This window comes from Ipomoea triloba, chromosome 8, assembly GCF_003576645.1.
Source record: "Ipomoea triloba cultivar NCNSP0323 chromosome 8, ASM357664v1".
NCBI classification, from domain to species: Eukaryota; Viridiplantae; Streptophyta; class Magnoliopsida; order Solanales; family Convolvulaceae; genus Ipomoea; species Ipomoea triloba.
The window spans coordinates 17,497,150-17,519,614 of record NC_044923.1 but is presented as its reverse complement, the minus strand read 5'-3'; the positions used below and the strand labels follow the sequence as shown (position 1 = coordinate 17,519,614).

Sequence of the window (22,465 nt, the reverse complement as noted above, 5' to 3'; positions counted from 1 at the left end):
ACATTGTGAATAATAAGTTCAGTCCTTATTAAACTCCTAATTTGCTCTGTACTGTGTATTCTTCTTAGACTTCCTTGATCAAGTTACTTTATTGGGCCAGTCCCTGTGGCCAAAGCTCAGTATATCATCCATCGTACGTAAATATTATGTTGATTATTGGTATATATGTAAATGAGTTTGAACATGGATAATATATTCCTCTTAAATTGCATGTTTAATATAAAACTATAATTAATCTTTTTGAACCAAAGGAGAATGACAATCATTATACGGTGGACCATAGTGATACACCACAATTATGTATCTCGTCAAATTAATTCGTAGTAGAATTAAAATAATATTTAATGTTGATATAATGAACCTATTATGTGTATAAAACTATAAAATAAAAATGAATAGCAGGGCTCATACATCTATGTATATTGCCAAATAAACCTGTAATAAAATTAAAATGATACTTTTGTGTTGCAATAATAAACCTATTGTATGTATTAAATGAAACTGAATAGCATGTTTCATACAAATATGTATATTGTTAAATATAATGAATGTGTTTTAAAATTAAAATGATACTTTAGTATTAGTACAATGAATCTATTCTATATATATAAAATAAAACTAGATAGGAATTCGTATAATTATAATGAAATTAATGTATACAGAAAATAAAACTAAAACAGAATTCGTATCATGGTTCGCGTTGCTACATGGACCATGGTCCACAATAAAACTTGCCAAATAATGGACATGCGTTTATATCAGCTTCTGCACAAACAAATGGAAAGAAAAATGTCCAATCGCAAATTTTACTGCTGACCGTGGTCGACCACAATGCATGGTAGTCCATGTATCAACACGACGTCGTTTTGATTAATGAAAAGAAACGGCAGAAACGACTCCGTTACGCGCCATTAACTTTGTGTGTATAACATATTCAGTTTCATTTTATATACACTGCAGTTCCCTTTCAATACAACTACAGTTTCTTTTCGATATAACTACAGTTTTATTCGACATTATACATTCAATGATTCAAATATGTGATACTGTTATTCTGTTTCCTTTTAACATAACTACAGTTTTTTTTATAATACACTGTAGTTTCCTTTCAACACAACTACAATATCATTTCGATATAGCTACAATTTCATTAGACAATATACACTCAAATATGTGAAACTGTTATTTAATTTCATTTTATATACACTGCAGTTTCTTTTCAACACAACTACAATTTTATTTTGATATAATTACAGTTGTATTTGATAATATAAAAACAAATGTGAGGCAGTATCATTTGAGATGAACTGTAATTTTATTTACGGGACTTCGTTAAGACCTTTACTTAAAAAATCGGTTCAGTGTTTCTTTGTGGACCATGGTCCACGATATAACAACTTATGCCCAATGCTGAAGCCCATGTTCACGTGAATGGCCCGTTTAACGATCACAATAGAGGCCAAATTTTCTTGGAAAGTTATATATTTCTGGACGTGCGAAAACAGGCCCATTGCATCAATGCAAATTTTTAATATACTATAGTTCTCAAGTTTTTAATGAAGTGATGATGCTTTGGTTTATTGTTAATGAGTTTGCAAAATTGTAACACAACATTTTAGAAATTATAGTTTATCAGAAGTTCAGTACTGTTAGGTTTTGTCACTTGTATTCTTTTTTAATCTTTTTAAACCACTCTAACTCCATAACTTAGTGACTAGAAACGCATATTATTCAGCTTCATTATTACAATGATCTTTTTGTTTTTGAAATTACCATTAGTGTTGGTATTGAAAGTTTGTGGCTAGCTTGGGCACAAAAGGAAAAGGTTAAAAAGTTATGAGCTTATTTTGAAATGTTACTTGGGTAACTTTTCAAAAATAAGTTATTATTTAAACCTTCCATGCTTTATCAACAAAGCTTATAACTTATTTGTCAAGGACCTTGTAGTCCAGTGGCATCAAACCCTTCCCTTTATATGGGAGGTGGTGGGTTCGAGTCTCAGTGGGGACAATACTGCTTTACCTTGTGATCTAGTGACACCAAGTTGCTCTCTCATATGGGAGATTGTGGGTTCGAAAATATTATCTGTTGACAAATTTGAGGTGTTTGGTTGAATGGAAAGCTTTTTTCTTAAAATTGATTTTTCCAACGTTTGGTTCATAGAACATTTTTTTAATTGGAAAATGTTTTTCACATATGAGGAAAAAGTTTTCCAAGGCTCAACATTGGTATTTTGTTTTTCATGAACGACATAAGGAATAATTTATCACATAATAGGACAATTTTGTCCTCATAGAACTTTCTTAATACCATTAGACCAGACATGTATAATAATTTTTATTATATTATTATAATATTTTAATTTTTGATATTGTAATTCATAAATTATAATCTGTTAATTTAAAAACAACTAGTATTTTTATTATCATTATTATTGTGTAGAAGTATATTTATTGGTCTTTATATTGATTATTTTTTATAATTCTAAACCCAACCAAACAATAAAATTAATATTCTCACACAGTAATTTTTTTCTACTAACTAAATAATGAAATCAATCTTCATAGTAATTTTTTCCATAAAATTTCAATTGTATTTTTGGAAAAATTGTAATTTATGCCCTTACAGATACGTCAATTATCAATGTCACTCCTGAATTATTAGTGGTGTAAATATTGCCCATCAAATTTTAAAACGTGATAAATATTGTCCCTACCATGAATTGTTAGTGGTGTAAATGAGATTATTCGTCATCTTCTCTGTTCGAAGATCAAGTTTTTTTTTTTTCTACATTTTTCTTTCTTTGTTTGTTCTCCTTCTATTGACAAAAATGTTTCTACTTCTTCCTATTAGGGGAGCGGTGTCACATTTTGAAAATTGAGGGGCAATATTTACACTACTAATAATTTAGGGGTAACATTGATAATTGGTGTATTTGAGAAAGGCATAAATTACAATTTCCTCTTCTATTTTTTTTTTTCAAATACTTTTTTCGAATGCATTGTTTTAGCTTATATATTAGCAATTACAGGTGCAATAATTAAGTCAATTATTAGTATCATTAAGTCACTGTGTTTAGGTAGCCTAATTCAACCCTTTCTGGCCTGGCATCACATTGAGTACAATCATGGCCCAGGTTACGACCTCCATTGAATTGAATTTGACAATGTAAAGAGAACAAACATAATTTTGATTCCTCGGTTGAAATGTTTCTTAAAATGATGAAAATATGACAGTAATATAATGTATTTAATTCATATTTAATGTTTCAAATACAGAAGATTGGGATACACTACACTTTCTTAATATATTTGATGAAAATAAAAATTAAACTTGTGACATTTTACTTAGAGGTATTCTATTACTTAATTTCGAGACATTTAGCTCCAAGCCAACAAACATCACATGTTGAGTATATAATATATAAATAATAAATGTGTTATATAAGTATTAATTTAGACTTTTAATTGAAATTAATGATATCAAAGTCGGACCCATGCAAAAGAAATCATGCATGTTCCCATATTGACCCCACAAATATATAAGCAATACGAAAAATCCTACAATGCTAACCAGCATGCACGGTAACTCTTCATATTGAATATATATATATATATATATATATATATATATATATATATATATATATATAGCAGTCTAAAGTGAGTGATAAATGCATTGAGTTGTAATGAATTGTCTCCGGTAAAAACTCAAATTGTAACTTTAAAGTCTATTGACACCGTAGTCTATACTTAAATAATATAAATAAATAAATAAATAAATAAATAAATAAATATACATTATCATAGTAAAATGTTTTGTATTTAAAAAAAAAAACAAAAAAACAAGTTTTCAACGCTAACAGTGACATTTAGTGCAACGCAAGTGATGAGGTCAAGATAATTTAAGGCCCCACTAGCAGCAATGAAGGAAAAATACAGTGAGGAATGAGGAATGCTTTTTAGCAAGTTGCATCCTACATTTATTATTTATTTATTTTTTCTTAGACAGGAAATGAAAACATCTTAATTTCTCTTTGTTTTGATTGGACGTGTTAAGATTAATGTCAGACAGAGTTTTGTAACAGCCGCTTTATTGTTGGTGGGTATGTATGTACGCAAATTATATCATGGACCGTGGTCCACAAAGCATTGTGGACCAAGGGCTGAAACGACGTCGTTTTGTTATTTCATAATCGTTAGATGTAGACAGCGCTGTTAACTATCACCGGCGGCAATTTTTCTTCTTTCAGCTTTCGTTGTTTCCTTTTTTCAGTTCGATCTAATTTTTCTTGTTCGCAAAGGGAGCAGAGGAGATTACATTTGTTCATCGCGATTTGAGTTCATTATGTCGCGAATTATGGGAGAGATGTTAGGTAGAAGTAATCTTATTGATGATATTGATTTGAATGCGTTGATTGTTGAAGATTGCAATTCATCAACTCCTGGTATGTATCTTCGTTTGATTGTATAATTAGCTTTCGTTTGTTTACTCGTTTGATTGTGTAATATTTGTAGGTTATATTTGATGCTATATATTTTCAAATATTTATGCATTGCAGTTGAATGTAATCTCCCTAATGGTGTTGAATCGGATTCACTAGTTGTATGTAATGCTAGTTCTTCCTGTTTTGATGGTGATCACGATGACATTCGAGGTTTTAATCCCTACTGGTGTTGAATTATGCATTTGTGTTCGAATCATCATAGTTAGTATGAATTTGTTTCTGAAGTAGTTTTTGTTATTGGAAACAATTCACTTACTTTTGAAAACCACTACAGTTTCTTTTGCAATACACTGCAGTTTCTTTTGAAATACACTACAGTTTCTTTTTCATTTCTCTGTATTTTCTTTTGAAATACACTATAGTTTCTTTTGAAATACACTACAGTTTCTTTTGAAATACACTATAGTTTCTTTTGAAATACACTACAGTTTCTTTTAAATTATATTACAGTTTCTTATTATTTGGTCAGATGGCTGTAATCCATCTGCTAGAGGTGGTGGTACTTCTACAGATGCCAATGAGGATGATTCATCTATTCCAGGTTCTTATGTTTAGCTGTTTGTTCATTGAGTTTGAACAGAGTAGTTATATTTTTTGTTTAGGATCATCATACTTTTTCATTTCTCTGTATTTTCTTTTGAAATACACTACAGTTTCTTTTGAAATACATTACAGTTTCTTTTGAAATACACTACAGTTTCCTTTTTTTTTTTTGTTTAGGAACATTGTAGTATCTGGTCAATATGTCTATAGTGTCAATTGATTTCCCCAATTAGTATGAACTGTTAGTGTATACTTATTGAAAGTTCATTTTTAATAACTCACAGCTAATCAAGAATTGGTGGGACATTCTGTTTATTCTCTTGAAGAAGCATTTGATATGTATAATGATCTTGCATCTCGGATGGGATTTAGTGTTAGGAAGGGTAACGTACTACTTCCTGGAACTCCAGCGCTGTTAACTATCACCGGCGGCAATTTTTCTTCTTTCAGCTTTCGTTGTTTCCTTTTTTCAGTTCGATCTAATTTTTCTTGTTCGCAAAGGGAGCAGAGGAGATTACATTTGTTCATCGCGATTTGAGTTCATTATGTCGCGAATTATGGGAGAGATGTTAGGTAGAAGTAATCTTATTGATGATATTGATTTGAATGCGTTGATTGTTGAAGATTGCAATTCATCAACTCCTGGTATGTATCTTCGTTTGATTGTATAATTAGCTTTCGTTTGTTTACTCGTTTGATTGTGTAATATTTGTAGGTTATATTTGATGCTATATATTTTCAAATATTTATGCATTGCAGTTGAATGTAATCTCCCTAATGGTGTTGAATCGGATTCACTAGTTGTATGTAATGCTAGTTCTTCCTGTTTTGATGGTGATCACGATGACATTCGAGGTTTTAATCCCTACTGGTGTTGAATTATGCATTTGTGTTCGAATCATCATAGTTAGTATGAATTTGTTTCTGAAGTAGTTTTTGTTATTGGAAACAATTCACTTACTTTTGAAAACCACTACAGTTTCTTTTGCAATACACTGCAGTTTCTTTTGAAATACACTACAGTTTCTTTTTCATTTCTCTGTATTTTCTTTTGAAATACACTATAGTTTCTTTTGAAATACACTACAGTTTCTTTTGAAATACACTATAGTTTCTTTTGAAATACACTACAGTTTCTTTTAAATTATATTACAGTTTCTTATTATTTGGTCAGATGGCTGTAATCCATCTGCTAGAGGTGGTGGTACTTCTACAGATGCCAATGAGGATGATTCATCTATTCCAGGTTCTTATGTTTAGCTGTTTGTTCATTGAGTTTGAACAGAGTAGTTATATTTTTTGTTTAGGATCATCATACTTTTTCATTTCTCTGTATTTTCTTTTGAAATACACTACAGTTTCTTTTGAAATACATTACAGTTTCTTTTGAAATACACTACAGTTTCCTTTTTTTTTTTTGTTTAGGAACATTNGGTCAATATGTCTATAGTGTCAATTGATTTCCCCAATTAGTATGAACTGTTAGTGTATACTTATTGAAAGTTCATTTTTTAATAACTCACAGCTAATCAAGAATTGGTGGGACATTCTGTTTATTCTCTTGAAGAAGCATTTGATATGTATAATGATCTTGCATCTCGGATGGGATTTAGTGTTAGGAAGGGTAAACAGTACTACTTCCCTGGAACTCGGAATGTGAAGTCGAAAAAGTTCTATTGTTATAAGGCTGGGTTGAAAGCAAAACAAGCGAGTGCTAATAAGTGTTATACAAAGATAGATACTCGGACTGGATGTGATGCAATGTGTCAATTTGACTTAGATTCAAGTGGGAAGTGGGTAGTTACAAAACATGTAAAGGAGCACAACCATGAGTTGTGTCCGGCATCTGCAAGCTATATGCTTAGGTCGCATAGGAACGTTTCTGTTGATCAGTTGACATACCTTAAAGATATGAAGAGGAGTGGAGTCCCATTATATGATGGTATTCAGTTTTTAAAACATCAGTCTGGAGGTTCACCATTTGTTGGATTTACTGCCAGGGATGCTTATAACACAATGTTGTTAGATTCGGCGAAGCATTTAGATGGGACTGACTCTAACACTTTGATTGAGATTTTTCGGAAGAGACAATTGAATGAGTCTAGTTTCTTTTTTGATTTCGAAGTTGATGATGATGCTAGGTTGTGTAGTTTTTTTGGAGGGATGTGCAAATGAAGTCGGATTATTTGTTGTTTGGTGATTTGGTGGTACATGATACAACATACCGTACCAATAGGTATGATATGATTTGTGGTCCATTCGTAGGTATGAACCACCATTGTATGAATGTGATGTTTGGTTGTGGCTTTTTATTGAATGAGAGGACAGAATCTTTTGTTTGGCTGTTCAAAACGTTTCTACAGTCAATGGATGGTAGGCAGCCACAAACAATAATGACTGATCAGTGTTCTGCCATGGCTGCTGCAATCATGCAAGTATTTCCAAATTCAAAACATAGGCTATGTATTTGGCACATTGGGGAGAATTCAAAGAAGCACATCAAAGGATTGAGAATGCAAAAGGGTTTCATAGAGTTATTTAATTTTCTGTTAAAGTATAGTGACACAGAAGCTGAATTTGAATTTTACTGGAACAGGTATTTTTTGCAACTTTCATCCTCAGATTTTGCTTTGTTTTTATAATGATAATGCTGGTTTGATTAAATGATAATATGGTTTTGATCAAATGATAGTATGCAGTTTTTACTATATTTGTTTTCTACTGTAGTTGGAATGATTTTGTTTTATTTATAGAAGGACAATGCAGGCTTGAGTGAATGAAACTGCTGTTTTGATGAAAGGATACTGTGTCAGTGTTTGTGTTTTTATGTCCCCCCCCCCCCATACATTGTATGAGTTGGCTTTGTTTATGAAATGATAGTACTGTTAAGAGAGAATGATATTTGGGGGTTGACAAAATGATAGCATGTCATTGTTTATTTATTTATTTATATATTTAGTTTCGAATTTTCAGTTTGTTTTTGTTTATTACTTGTAGATCCTATTTTGCATACCCCACACCCTCTCTACTTACAATGAAATTTTTGTTTTGTCTTTTTTGATCCTACAATTTATCTCTTATGTTATATTTTTTCAGGATGGTGACTGAGTATAATATTCATAAGAATGTTTGGTTAGATAGATTATATAATATTAGGGAGAAGTGGTGTCCTGCTTTTAGCAAACAGTATTTCTCTGGTGGTATTTTATCCTCGCAAAGGAGTGAGTCTACTAATCATTCAATTTCTAGAAGACTTTCAAAAACAGCTGGATTGTGTGATTTTTATAATTCATTCGTTAGTGTGATTTCTGAGTGGAGGAGCAGGGAGAGTGGTGAAGATGTTCGCTGTTCTCAAGGTTTGCCATCAATGGCTATGAATTACGTGAAGTTACTTTCACATGCTAGAGAAGTTTACACTATTGAGATATACTTTTTATTTGAAGAACAGTTCTTGAAAGGTTCTTCATGCCATCAAGATTTGGTGGGGGTCAGTGGTGAGGTAATGAAATATCATGTTTGGCGTCCTGATGTTGATTTGATTCGTCATGAGGTTTGTTTTAGTTTTAAGGACTTGGATATATCATGTAGTTGCAGGTTGTTTTCAGAGATGGGTATTTTGTGCTCTCATTCTCTTCGCATTTTAAATATTCACTGTGTTGCAACAATCCCTGATAAGTATATTCTTAAAAGATGGACTAAAAGGGTTGTTGAAGACAGGACAGTAGAGAATGTTTGTGGTGTTGCTTCAGGTGGTTGGGTTATACAAATTGGTAGAAAGTTTCAGCGGTTGGTTTTATCTAGTCAAGGCAATTCTAAAGCTCGGGAAGCATGTGAAGATGCCTTTCAAAATGCCAAGATGAAGATTGAAGCTGAAATTGGTCCTATTTTCTTTGAAGATGGTGAACAAACCACAGATGGTGTTATACAAAATCCATCACGTAGTAGGCCAAAAGGTGAACGCAACAAACGTTTGATTAGCACAATAGAAAAGAAGTACAAATATGCAAGAGGACAAAAGAATTATTCAAAGTATGTCGAGTTGAATACAAAGGCTGCTGTGCAATCATCTGTGCGAGAGTCTGTTTCTAGTATGGTGGGCAGTGGATATTTGGTCCATCCGTCTGGTGGTAGTAGCTCAAAGTTGGTTCATTTTAATCCAAATGAAAGTACTTAAAAAGAATATAGTTTCTTTTTGAAAATACATCACTTTCCTTTACAAAACACTACAGTTACTTTTGAAAAACACTACAGTTTCTTTGTCATTTAGCTGGAGTTTGAAATGGAATTGCAGTGGAATATTTGTCAGTTCTAGTTGATAAACCCTTCAGTTTCAGTTCATGAACCCTACATTATCATTTCAGTTACTCTATAGTTTCATTTAAGATTTTTAGGAATTATGGAGAAACAATATACTTAAAAAGAATATAGTTTCTTTTTGAAAATACTGCACTTTCCTTTACATAACACTGTAGTTTCTTTTAAATTACATTACAGTTTCTTATTGCAAACACTATAGTTCCACTTTGTCAGATTCATTTTATGAACAATGTAGGATCTTTCCCAAAGCAATACAGTATCTTTTGAATTACTCTATATTTTCATTTAATAATTTTTCGGGCATAACAGGACATCATCTAAACTGTTATATTTTTACAAACATACAGTTTCTCTTTGACAAACCAACAGTTTCATTTAGACAAACCACTAGTTTCTTTTAGTCAGGCCTTTAGTTTCATTCTGAAAATACAACAGAATATTTTTTACGATTCATGTGTTTTCATACAGCTAGTTCGATTTTATAAACCATGTGATTTCATCGTTTTGAAAGATCAGTATCATTTCAAGTAGTATACAGTTTTTTGAATGATACACGTGATTTCTTTTTCACATTTGACAGTATCCGTTGGTAAACACTACACTTTCCTTTCACGGACACTGTAGTTACTTTTTCCAATAAAGTGTTCTTCCGCATTCCTTATGACATTTGCTTTGTGAACATTCACGGGCATCATGATGATCCTTGATGTGTACAATGCTCGTAGTGATGCCAAATATAGGTCCTGCATTAGTGTTAATTGTTTGTTATTTAAATTTTTATAATTGAATGAGCAGTACAAATGATTAAAGTTTGATGTAAACTTACATTTGGGTTTTTGGGAGTAAAACCACATTTCCATTGTGGATTGCCCATGTAGGTCTCCATGTGGCGCATGCAATACAATCCACAATCAGTCCTGTTATCAGCTGTTCTCCAATTCATTTTTACCAGCTCCACGGGCAGTTTTGTTATCCTCTCAGCTAGACTGGTATGTCCTCTTTTCATCAAATACTCCGAAAATGCAGTGCTCTGCAAAAGTAGTTAGATATGCATCATATATTCATAATTAGAGTGTCTGATTGAATTATTTTGAATATATATCAGTTTCCTTTATCATACACTACAGTTTCTTTTCGAATACATTATAGTTTCTTTTTACATATACTATAGTATCAGTTGATGAATAATATATGTTCTTTTTACACAGTTTTCATAATGAACTACATATAAGACTATATGACACTTTATCAAATTAAAATAAAGTATTTTTTTGAATGAAATAGGTAATTAGAATACTTACCAGTGCTTTTGGACTGTCAGCATACTTTTGTTGAATTCTCATTCCTTTTGGAAGGGGCCTGTTGTCAATGATTTCAAGCATTGACGTTGTGAAATTGTAGCACATTATGTAGAAGTGATGATGCCGGAATATGCCAAAGAAAATCTGTTAACAATTAATAAAATGTTAGTAGTTTGTTTAATTCTAAGTACAATATTTTTTTTTGCATAGGGCATTATTTACCAGTTGAGCATCACTTATGTCCAACTTCCCGACATTGTTTATTTCAGTGTCTAAGCACTGCTCAAAGTCTGTCTGGTAGGAGCTTTGTTCTGTATTTTCATCCCTTTCCCAATTTGTGGGGCTGTCTAGTTGGAGCTGTAGAAATTTATTTTATGTTATAGGATGTTAATTAAAAAAATCAGGCATAATGTAAAAAAAGTGTTGTTTGCTTACAAAAGCCTGGGTTGAGAAGAATATTCGCTTGGGCTTATCAAGGCGTCTGTTGAGATCCAGCTGATTTAGTCGTAGACACCAAACATCTACAATAATACTTTCTACCTCTCCGGCTCTCATAGACTGGAATGTTTCTCTATTCAAGTAATATCCAGCATACTCAAACAGTTGTTCACTGCAAAAAGAGCATGTATAGATATTTAAGTTAGCTAGGCAAAAATATGGAGATAATAATATAAGAATTGTGTCTTTCATACGTCAAAGGTCGTTCTTCTGTTGGGTCAAGGAAGGCATAATCAGATATCAGCTTTTCTTTTGGTCCGACTTTCTTCAATATTTCATCGTTCTTTGTCCAAAAAGGTGATCTCAGATTCATTGGTAGATTTTTAAATCTTCGGGTCCTTTCAGCCACTACTTGCTCAGAGTGGTCATCATCATCAGGTTCAGCAATCAAACTGCAGTTTAATTGTTCAAATATATAATCTGTGAGTCATGCTGGTCAGTTTCAGTTTATATACACTATAGTTTCTTTTCACAAACACTTCAGTATCTGTTTATTACAACTATATTTCCTATCAGATCTCACACAACATAGAGTAGGCATGCTGTTCAGTTTCAGTTGATACACACTGTAGTTTCTTTTCACAAACACTTCAGTATCAGTTTATTAAAAATATAGTTCCTATGAGGTCTCATACAACATAGAGTAGGCATGCTAGTCAGTTTCAGTTTATATACACTATAGATTCTTTTCACAAACACTTCAGTATCTGTTTATTACAACTATAGTTCCTATCAGATCTCATACACATAGAGTAGGCATGCTAGTCAGTTTCAGTTTATATACACTGCAGTTTCTTTTCACAAACACTTCACTTTCTGTTTACTACAACTATAGTTCCTATCAGATCTCATACACATAGAGTAGGCATGCTGTTCAGTTTCAGTTGATACACACTGCAGTTTCTTTTCACAAACACTTCAGTATTAGTTTATTAAAAATATAGTTCCTATGAGGTCTCATACAACATAGAGTAGGCATGCTAGTCAGTTTCAGTTTATATACACTGCAGTTTCTTTTCACAAACACTTCACTTTCTGTTTACTACAACTATAGTTCCTATCAGATCTCATACAACATAGAGTAGGCATGCTGGTCAATTTCAGTTAACATACAATGCAGTTACTTTTCATAATGACCTCACTATCATTTCTATTCAATTATATGTTCAATTGTCAACATAGAATAAATATGTTAGACATGCTGTTTAGTTACATTTTATAGACACTTCACTGTCTTTTCATTAAGACTACACTATCCTTTAAGTTAGACTATAATTTCATTTTGATATCATGCAAAATAGTATGTGTTAAAATTAGTGTATATATAAAAGGGTTGAGCATACCTATCAAAGAGTTCTTTCATTGTGTTGTCTGCTGGGGTTGTGTCCAACTGTTGTTCATCAGAAATGGTATTCTCACTATCTTCTTCAAGATCTCTTGCGATATTTCGTAGTTCATTAGAATCAATCTTATTTTGGGGTTGTTCCACTGCAGCAGGTTGAGGAGAGGGCACTCCAAGGTCAAAAGATGGTGTTTGAATGTGTTGTTGTGACTGTGAAGTTGTAGGCTGTGCTGGCTGAGCTGGGTAATTTTTCCTTGTCTGTAAGAATGCTTGCTCAAGAGCACTGACTGCATCAAGAAAGCTCGGTTGATTGAAGATGTCATCATCATCTAGCAGACCTTGTTGTTGGGGAGGTTGAGAACAGGACACACCGTTGATCATTTCAGCAATATTTTCAAATGTTCTCTTGATTATTCCACCTCCAGTCCTGGTGTTGCCAATCTCAGCCATTACCTCAGCAAATTCAACCACTGTGTCAGCCATCTTCCTCAAGACAGAAGTGACCTTCTTTAAAGACTCATCAGACAATTCAGCTTGGACATTCTCATCAATCTTCTCATGTACACGTTCTTCTTTCCGTTCAAATCGTGGGATTACCTTTCCCCTTCCAAATTGTCCAGATAATACTTCTGACTTTATTCTTTCCTTTACCTTCTCTTCAGTCCATGATGTTATTGCAGGAGCTATTCTTTGTATCTTTTTCCCTTTGAATTCCAAACGGTCAAGGTATGTGAACTGTGTTTGAAACAATAAGAATATTAGTTAGTACAAGTTAAATTTAATTGTTCTAGTATGCAGGACAATAAGAGAAATATTATAAGTATATGGTTTAAATTGTTACCATCAGAAACAGTGCAGGGCCACAGAAGTATGCATTCGGCTTCTTTTTCCAAGATTCAGCAGAGTCAATCAAAGACTTGAAAGTGTACTCGCACCAGTTCAAGTCTTTAATTCTTGAAACATCAGCCAGTGAGTACAGGACCTTGTATGCTGCATTCCTGCTCTGGTTCCCTTTGAGTAGGCTGGACACCAACATGATAACAAAATCCCGCTTGAACCAATCTCCACTGTCTCCTCGTTCAATCATCTTCGCTGGCATGCTTCTCGTGAGTGGTGAACCCTTTGTTACTTCCCATCTGTGCCTCCATTCAGTCAGAAGATTAACATACTCTTCTGGTTCAGTTTCTGATGTACCTTCTATGACAGGGTATTGTCCGTTTGGGAGATCCAGTGTGCTATAGACATCATCAGCAGAAATCCGCATCTGATCACCCTGTAAATCTAATGAGCATTTATAGGGATCAAACTGCTCGAGTAGGTATCTTGTTAACCTACTATCCCAATCAAAAACGGTCAATGTTAGCATTGATCCAAAGCCGATGTCCTGAACTGCCTGTTGCTGTGCAGGGTTTAGTGAAGACAAGAGTTCCCTAAAGTGCTTTGGTGACATCCTTGTTTGCAGGTATTCAAGGTCTGTAATCAATGACTTTTTTGGAGTTGTTCTTGGTTTTTTTGTTTTTTGGTGCTTTGGGAGGTCTTTTTTTTTTTAGCCTTGCGCTTAGCACCAGCTTTAGTACCCCTTGTTTCTGGCTGCTCTGGCATTTCCGTTGATGTATCGACCTCTTTTGATTTTTTCTGTGTTGCTGTTGTCTTCTTCATTTCTGCTCTGCAAACAAGGTCACAAATTAACAATGATTATTATAACTAGGTAGATTTCATTGTTTTGTGTTTTGTGTTCATACAGTTCATAAATTTCTTTTCATAGATTTCATAGTTTTCTGGTCACACAGCCCCCATGTTCTGATACACCATACAGTTTCTTTTACAAAACACTACAGTTTCTTTTACAAAACACTACAGTTACTTTTGAAAAACAGAGCAGTTTCTTTTTCATTTAGCTGGAGTTTCAAATGGAATTTCAGTGGAATATTTGACACCACATTGTCAGTTCTAGTTAATAAACCCTTCAGTTTCAGTTCATGAAAACTACATTATCATTTCAGTTACTCTATAGCTTCATTTAAGATTTTTAGGCCTTATGGAGAAACAATATACTTAAAAAGAATATAGTTTCTTTTTGAACATACATCACTTTCTTTTACCAAACACTGCAGTTTCTTTTGAAAAACACTACAGTTTCGTTTCATTTAGCTGTAATTTGAAATGGAATTTCAGTGGAATATTTGACACCACATTGTCAGTTATAGTTAATAAACCCTTTTAGTTTCAGTTCATGAACACTACATTATCATTTCAGTTACTCTATAGTTTCATTTAAGCTTTTTAGGAATTATGGAGAAACAATATACTTAAAAAGAATATAGTTTCTTTTTGAAAATACAGCACTTTCCTTTACCAAACACTGCAGTTTCTTTTGAAAAACACTACAGTTTCGTTTTCATTTAGCTGTAATTTCAAATGGAATTTCAGTGGAATATTTGACACCACATTGTCAGTTATAGTTAATAAACCCTTTTAGTTTCAGTTCATGAACACTACATTATCATTTCAGTTACTCTATAGTTTCATTTAAGCTTTTTAGGAATTATGGAGAAACAATATACTTAAAAAGAATATAGTTTCTTTTTGAAAATACAGCACTTTCCTTTACCAAACACTGCAGTTTCTTTTGAAAAACACTACAGTTTCGTTTTCATTTAGCTGTAATTTCAAATGGAATTTCAGTGGAATATTTGACACCACATTGTCAGTTATAGTTAATAAACCCTTTTAGTTTCAGTTCATGAACACTACATTATCATTTCAGTTACTCTATAGTTTCATTTAAGCTTTTTAGGAATTATGGAGAAACAATATACTTAAAAAGAATATAGTTTCTTTTTGAAAATACAGCACTTTCCTTTACCAAACACTGCAGTTTCTTTTGAAAAACACTACAGTTTCGTTTTCATTTAGCTGTAATTTCAAATGGAATTTCAGTGGAATATTTGACACCACATTGTCAGTTATAGTTAATAAACCCTTTTAGTTTCAGTTCATGAACACTACATTATCATTTCAGTTACTCTATAGTTTCATTTAAGCTTTTTAGGAATTATGGAGAAACAATATACTTAAAAAGAATATAGTTTCTTTTTGAAAATACAGCACTTTCCTTTACCAAACACTGCAGTTTCTTTTGAAAAACACTACAGTTTCGTTTTCATTTAGCTGTAATTTCAAATGGAATTTCAATGGAATATTTGACACCACATTGTCAGTTATAGTTAATAAACCCTTTTAGTTTCAGTTCATGAACACTACATTATCATTTCAGTTACTCTATAGTTTCATTTAAGCTTTTTAGGAATTATGGAGAAACAATATACTTAAAAAGAATATAGTTTCTTTTTGAAAATACAGCACTTTCCTTTACCAAACACTGTAGTTTCTTTTGAAAAACACTACAGTTTCGTTTTCATTTAGCTTTAATTTCAAATGGAATTTCAGTGGAATATTTGACACCACATTGTCAGTTATAGTTAATAAACCCTTTTAGTTTCAGTTCATGAACACTACATTATCATTTCAGTTACTCTATAGTTTCATTTAAGCTTTTTAGGAATTATGGAGAAACAATATACTTAAAAAGAATATAGTTTCTTTTTGAAAATACAGCACTTTCCTTTACCAAACACTGTAGTTTCTTTTGAAAAACACTACAGTTTCGTTTTCATTTAGCTGTAATTTCAAATGGAATTTCAGTGGAATATTTGACACCACATTGTCAGTTATAGTTAATAAACCCTTTTAGTTTCAGTTCATGAACACTACATTATCATTTCAGTTACTCTATAGTTTCATTTAAGCTTTTTAGGAATTATGGAGAAACAATATACTTAAAAAGAATATAGTTTCTTTTTGAAAATACAGCACTTTCCTTTACCAAACACTGCAGTTTCTTTTGAAAAACACTACAGTTTCGTTTTCATTTAGTTGTAATTTCAAATGGAATTTCAGTGGAATATTTGTCACCACATTGTCAGTTATAGTTAATAAACCCTTTTAGTTTCAGTTCATGAACACTACATTATTATTTCAGTTACTCTATAGTTTCATTTAAGCTTTTTAGGAATTATGGAGAAACAATATACTTAAAAAGAATATAGTTTCTTTTTGAAAATACAGCACTTTCCTTTACCAAACAATGTAGTTTCTTTTGAAAAACACTACAGTTTCGTTTTCATTTAGTTGTAATTTCAAATGGAATTTCAGTGGAATATTTGACACCACATTGTCAGTTATAGTTAATAAACCCTTTTAGTTTCAGTTCATGAACACTACATTATCATTTCAGTTACTCTATAGTTTCATTTAAGCTTTTTAGGAATTATGGAGAAACAATATACTTAAAAAGAATATAATTTCTTTTTGAAAATACAGCACTTTCCTTTAACAAACACTGCAGTTTCTTTTGAAAAACACTACAGTTTCTTATTGCAAAAACTATAGTTCCACTTTGTCAGATTCATTTTATGAACAATGTAGGTTCTTTCCCAAAACAATACAGTATCTTTTGAAATACTGTATATTTTCATTTAATAATTTTTAGGGCATAACAGGACATCATCTAAATTTTTATATTTTTACAAACATACAGTTTCTCTTTGACAAACCTACAGTTTCAATTAGACAAACCACTAGTTTCTTTTAGATAGAACATTAGTTTCTTTTTCAATTCAGTTCAGTGCATGCGTTGTAATGGATGTAAAATAACTGAAAATAAGCTCTTAGCTCATGCATGATACATAACAATGTGTTTGCTTGATATATAACAAGATGTTTACCTGTTTTGAAGCTTTTAGACCGCAACAATGGTTGAAAGCTTGTCGATAATGGCGATGAAAATGGTCGACAATGGCAGAAGAAGTGAAGAGCACTGTTGCTTTTTGGAGAAGATGGTAAGTTTTTTGCTTGATCGAAAAGAAAGTGGGAGAGTGGAGACGACAAATGATGCCTTTTCTCTTTCTCTGCGTATTTTATTAAAAAAAAATAATAATAATAATATCAAAGTGGGAGAGTGGGACGGAGTAAACGGCCGCCGTTTCATTTAGTAAATGAAACGGCGGCGTTTTGGGACCACGGTCCACAATGCTTTGTGGACCGTGGTCCACCATATAACAACTGATGTATGTAATGTCTACTGTTTAGGATGTTTATGGATAACAACCAAATGTTGATCGCAGTGTATAACGTTGTCTCGCGTCAAAATCTAAGAGGGACAAAGAATTTATGAATGAAATCGAAATTTGTTAGTATGATTATTTTGTTACGTTTTAAATTTAGGCAAATTATACTGTGGACCATGGTCCACATGGTTGATATTGTAGTTGTGTTGAACGGATACTGCAGTTGTGTTGAACTGATACTATAGTTGTGTTGAAAGGGAACTGCAGTTCCACGGAACAGAGATCGTTTCATCCGTTCAATACACTGCAGTATCAGTTCAACACAACTGAAGTATCCGTTCAATACAACTGCAGTATCAATTCGACACAACTGCAGTTCCAGATGGATGAAACGGCATCTGTTCCGTGCAACTGCAGTTCCCTTTCAACACAAATGCAGTATCAGTTCAATACAACTGCAGTATCCGTTTAATACAACTGCAGTATCAGCCATGGTGCATGATCCACGTTATAACGACTGTTAAATTTATAGTATTATTAAATGTTAGCATGCACTTGGATTTTGAGAGGCCGTAATGGTACATGAGGGGCAATTGTTATACCCTGCACCACGGTGCACATAGCAATGTGCACCACGTACGTAAAACGACGTCGTTTTAGTGTTAGTGGACACGGACGCGAATGACTCCAGAGAATTCATTATCTATAATACACATAATCATTATTTATAATACACAGAACGTTTGCCTAGAATACACAGAATGTTTGCCCATAATACACAGAATATTGACACAAAATACACAGATGTTAGTGGACGCGAATGACTCCAGGGAATTCATTATCTATAATACACATAATCATTATATAGAATACACAGAACGTTTGCCTAGAATACACAGAATGTTTGCCCAGAATACATAGAATATTGACACAAAATACACAGAACTCATCCTCCTAACATTCGAATGTACAAACACATCACAACCTGTGTTAATAACATGAATACACAGAATATTGACAAAAAATACACAGAATTCATCCTCCTAAACATTCGAATGCACAAACACATCACAACATGTGTTACTAACATGAATACACATAACGGTTGCCTAGAATACACAGAACAGTTGCCTAGAATACACAGAATGATTGCCTGGAATACACAGAATATTAACATAAATACAGAGACCTGGCGAAACGGGAAACGTGATTTCCAAAAAAACGGACGATTATTTTACAATGCTCAAAACGACGTCGTTTAGGTACGTGGTGCACATTGCTATGTGCACCGTGGTGCATGGTATAATTTGCCCATGAGGGGAGTTCCTCCTTTGTACCTAATGAGGGGGTGAGAAATGAGAGTGGTGGCATTGTGGTTGATGATGGTTGAGGAAGGCAACAAGACGGTGGAAGAGGTAATGGAAGGCATTGGTAACTGGATGGGGCCGTTAGGTGCCCTACGATGTGTGGGGTACCATGGGGGGGAGGGGGGGTTGTAGTTGACAAGTGTATGGTGATGTAACTTTAATTTGAAGCCTAGTGTCTACTGGTTATTCATTTAAATTGGGAGGTTGGACACTATAACTTTGTTTGGAAATTGGTGGTTAGCGGATAATGGATTGTGTTAGCGGTTTTTACTTGCGAATTGTATCAATGATTTGTAAAAAAAATGTTTATTAAAATTAGGTCTTTAGAGTTAGCAGTTAACATGTAAAATGACTAATAATAATAATAATAATAATAATAATAAATTTAAAAAAAAATAAGAGGAACTATGTGGCTCCCCCCAAGTTTTTCCATTTTGAAAAGTGGAATTGGAGACTTGTCGGGCAGGCATTGAGGAGCCAAAGGCTCCTCTATGTGTGTGTGTGTGTGTGTATATATATATATATATATATATATATATATATATATATATATATATATATATATAAGTGATTATATGAGAATCACTCTCCCCATGAATCTATGCTAAGCAATTTGGTGCATTAAAAAATCATATCTATGGATGTGATTAATTGACAGAATTAAAAATGCATGTGTTCATATGTAGCATTATGTTGTGTGCATATTAAGCATGTCTCTATATTGCACACAACACATGATTAATATGCATTCATGCTTAGGTGTTTTAGGGTTTAGTGTTTAAGCAATGATGGGTGCATATTCTCAATAGCTCCTTCTACATCTCCTAAGCATCATAAATGCTCTCAGATTCCATCTGAGTGAAAGAAGAGATATCATTCCACAACTTGACTAGCTATAGTGGAAAGTACTTGGACATGAAAGCTGTAGTAAACTACTCCTCCCAAGTGGTGATGGTTTTGATGAAGAGTATTTTGGATGAGTATTGTGTGAGAGGGTATCCTCACACTAGAGATATCATTATCAAAGATTGGCAATATGAATCAAGCTATTTGTCTCTCAAGCACAAGGTATATATTAACTCTTTTATTGGAAATCTAGTCCAAAGTAAAGGGTTGAATAATGAAAAATAATGAAAACAACTAGCAAAGGAATTGAATTGGATAATAATAAATGAGAAAGCGAAGGGGAATAGGAACTTGGATTTGGACAAGGAAATACAATTGAATCGGGATAGATAATGGATGTCACATAACCGGAAGGAAGCATTTCTCAAGGTCATTTCACACTCAGCACTTAAAAGACATTCTCATGACTCATAAGTGGCTAAGAGGTGTTTCATCGGACACTTGGCGTCCTAGACATCCCATATTATCCTTTTCTCAAAGGTGAGGCATGATTGATCAACCCCATTGAGCCTAGATTACATTGTCACTTTCTACTCGGGACTTAATCACGTTGATCAACATCATCCAAATCAAGTCTCATATCCCAACTCAACCATTTCAAGATCATACATTCGAAATCCAAATCTAAATCCCTATCTTCCTCCTAAGGGATCTACTCCCACATATATTGAAGATAAAAATGACAATATATTCAAGATTAAGAACACAATCCATAGCAGTCACAAGATAAAATATCAAGATAATCAAAGCAACAAGTAAAATTACAATAATTGAAATGAGAACGAACTTATCTATACTGAGATGAAAATCCAAATCTTCAATCCTTGATCTGAAGTAGTAACTGAAATTGCACCTAAGTAATGATTGTAATTGAAAATTGAAATTGCCAAGAAATTGTATATAAAAATGCTAAAAATTAAAATGGTAAAAAGTTCTCTAAAGTAGTTTAAGGAGATCTCTAAAGGAAAAGTAAAAGCTTCCTCTAAAATTCTATCTCTTCCCTTTTATATTTTCCGGGTCAGCATACATGCGTTATTAGGTATGTTACAAGTGTAACGTGTCTCGTAACAATAGAAATGATTCGTGGATGTTTTTCTGTCATAATAATAATAATATTATTATTATGGTTATTAAACCAAGTCAAAGCACAGACATCATAATGCAGTAATGGGTGTACATGTGGCAACATTATGTGGAGTTGTGTAGATCAGGGAGCATTATCTATCATTACTTCCCTAAGTTTATGCTTTGGTAGTTTTGTAACTCAGTATAAATAGGATATGCTAATAATCCTTTTGAATCATCAAGTGAATGAATTCATATTCATTTTCGCCATTCCTTTCTTTTCCTTCATATTTCCTCTTTCTTACATATTAGTATAAATATTATATAGATATATTATATTTAACATATCTAACATTTCCATTACGAACCAGGTTACGCATGTAATGCATATTCGTAGTAGCAGAAATGGCGCGTGGAGGCCTCCATTACACACCCTGTTGCGAGCATAACGCAGTTCGTAACTGTAGAGATGACTTTCTGATGCTTCTCGTTACAAACCCGGTTACGAACGTAATGCTACTCGTAATAGTAGATATGCATCTTCTGAATTTGAGCATTAAAAGCCCTATTATGAGGGCAATGTTAGTTGTAATAGTAGAGATTTGGTTTTCATCCAATTTTTGCTCTATTTTGTCCAAATTACAGTTGAATTGACCATATTTTTTTATTCAAAACATAAAAATATCAAAATTAGTCCTTCAATACAATTTATCACATATTTTAAAATTTTATAGACAAATAAAGCATATCCAATTCCAAATTAGCCTATAAATGCCCATAAAAGTAATACAATTTGACACTCATCAAATTTGATTAGGCAATAATCTCAACCATTGCTTCATCTTTCCCTCTTCCCCTTAGAAAAAAGAGAAATAATCAAAACCAGATGGTATCATCAGAGGTCCCATTGATCTTGAAATGATCACAAATAACCAGAAAATTGTCCAAATGAATATTAGGGTCCTCATCTTGCAAACCATCAAATTGCACCATCTGCCAGACTATCTAGATGATGTTAGGCCCATTTTGAAGGTTGTGCATATCCACCCAGCCCGCCATGCATGCACAGGGTGCCACGTGCCGGCACCCCTTTGACCATGACGCCACGCCAGCTGCCTAACCTCGCCGCCTTTACCCGGGCCTCTACTACCGGCTCCACCCGATTTAACCGCCAAAGGCTCCACCTAGTTCAACTGCCACAGGCTCCACCCGGTTCAACCACCACAGGCTCCACCCGGTTCAACCGCCACACTCCTTCTTGGGGTCCTGCTTGCTTGCCTCGGCGCACGCCGCCCACGTCACATGCCTTCCTAGCCCAACAAGATTTGAGCCCAATCTCCTTCCTTTACCACCCCACTCGGGCTAAGACTTAGTCCAATAAAATGGGCCCCGGGATCCCATGGCCTCATCATATATATATATATATATATATATATATATATATATATATATATATATATATATATATATATATATATATATATATATAT

The 22,465-nt window shown here is 33.3% G+C and overlaps 2 protein-coding genes and 1 non-coding gene across 3 annotated transcripts; all 3 read left to right on the top strand.

The window, feature by feature from the left end:
• The first annotated feature begins 4,359 nt into the window (after positions 1–4,359).
• Positions 4,360–7,225, top strand: LOC116027057 (protein FAR1-RELATED SEQUENCE 12-like). The gene is made up of 8 exons (XM_031268483.1): positions 4,360–4,447; positions 4,562–4,657; positions 4,977–5,048; positions 5,335–5,438; positions 5,524–5,695; positions 5,810–5,905; positions 6,225–6,296; positions 6,576–7,225. The coding sequence occupies exons 1-8, from the start codon at positions 4,360–4,362 to the stop codon at positions 7,223–7,225; spliced, it is 1,350 nt and encodes a 449-aa protein (XP_031124343.1).
• A 191-nt stretch (positions 7,226–7,416) lies between these two features.
• Positions 7,417–9,224, top strand: LOC116027056 (protein FAR1-RELATED SEQUENCE 7-like). The gene is made up of 2 exons (XM_031268482.1): positions 7,417–7,646; positions 8,147–9,224. The coding sequence occupies exons 1-2, from the start codon at positions 7,417–7,419 to the stop codon at positions 9,222–9,224; spliced, it is 1,308 nt and encodes a 435-aa protein (XP_031124342.1).
• Positions 9,225–19,784: 10,560 nt separating this feature from the next.
• On the top strand, positions 19,785–19,891 carry LOC116028142. The gene has a single exon (XR_004100089.1). It is a non-coding gene; the product is annotated as a small nucleolar RNA R71 (small nucleolar RNA).
• The last annotated feature ends 2,574 nt before the right edge of the window (positions 19,892–22,465 follow it).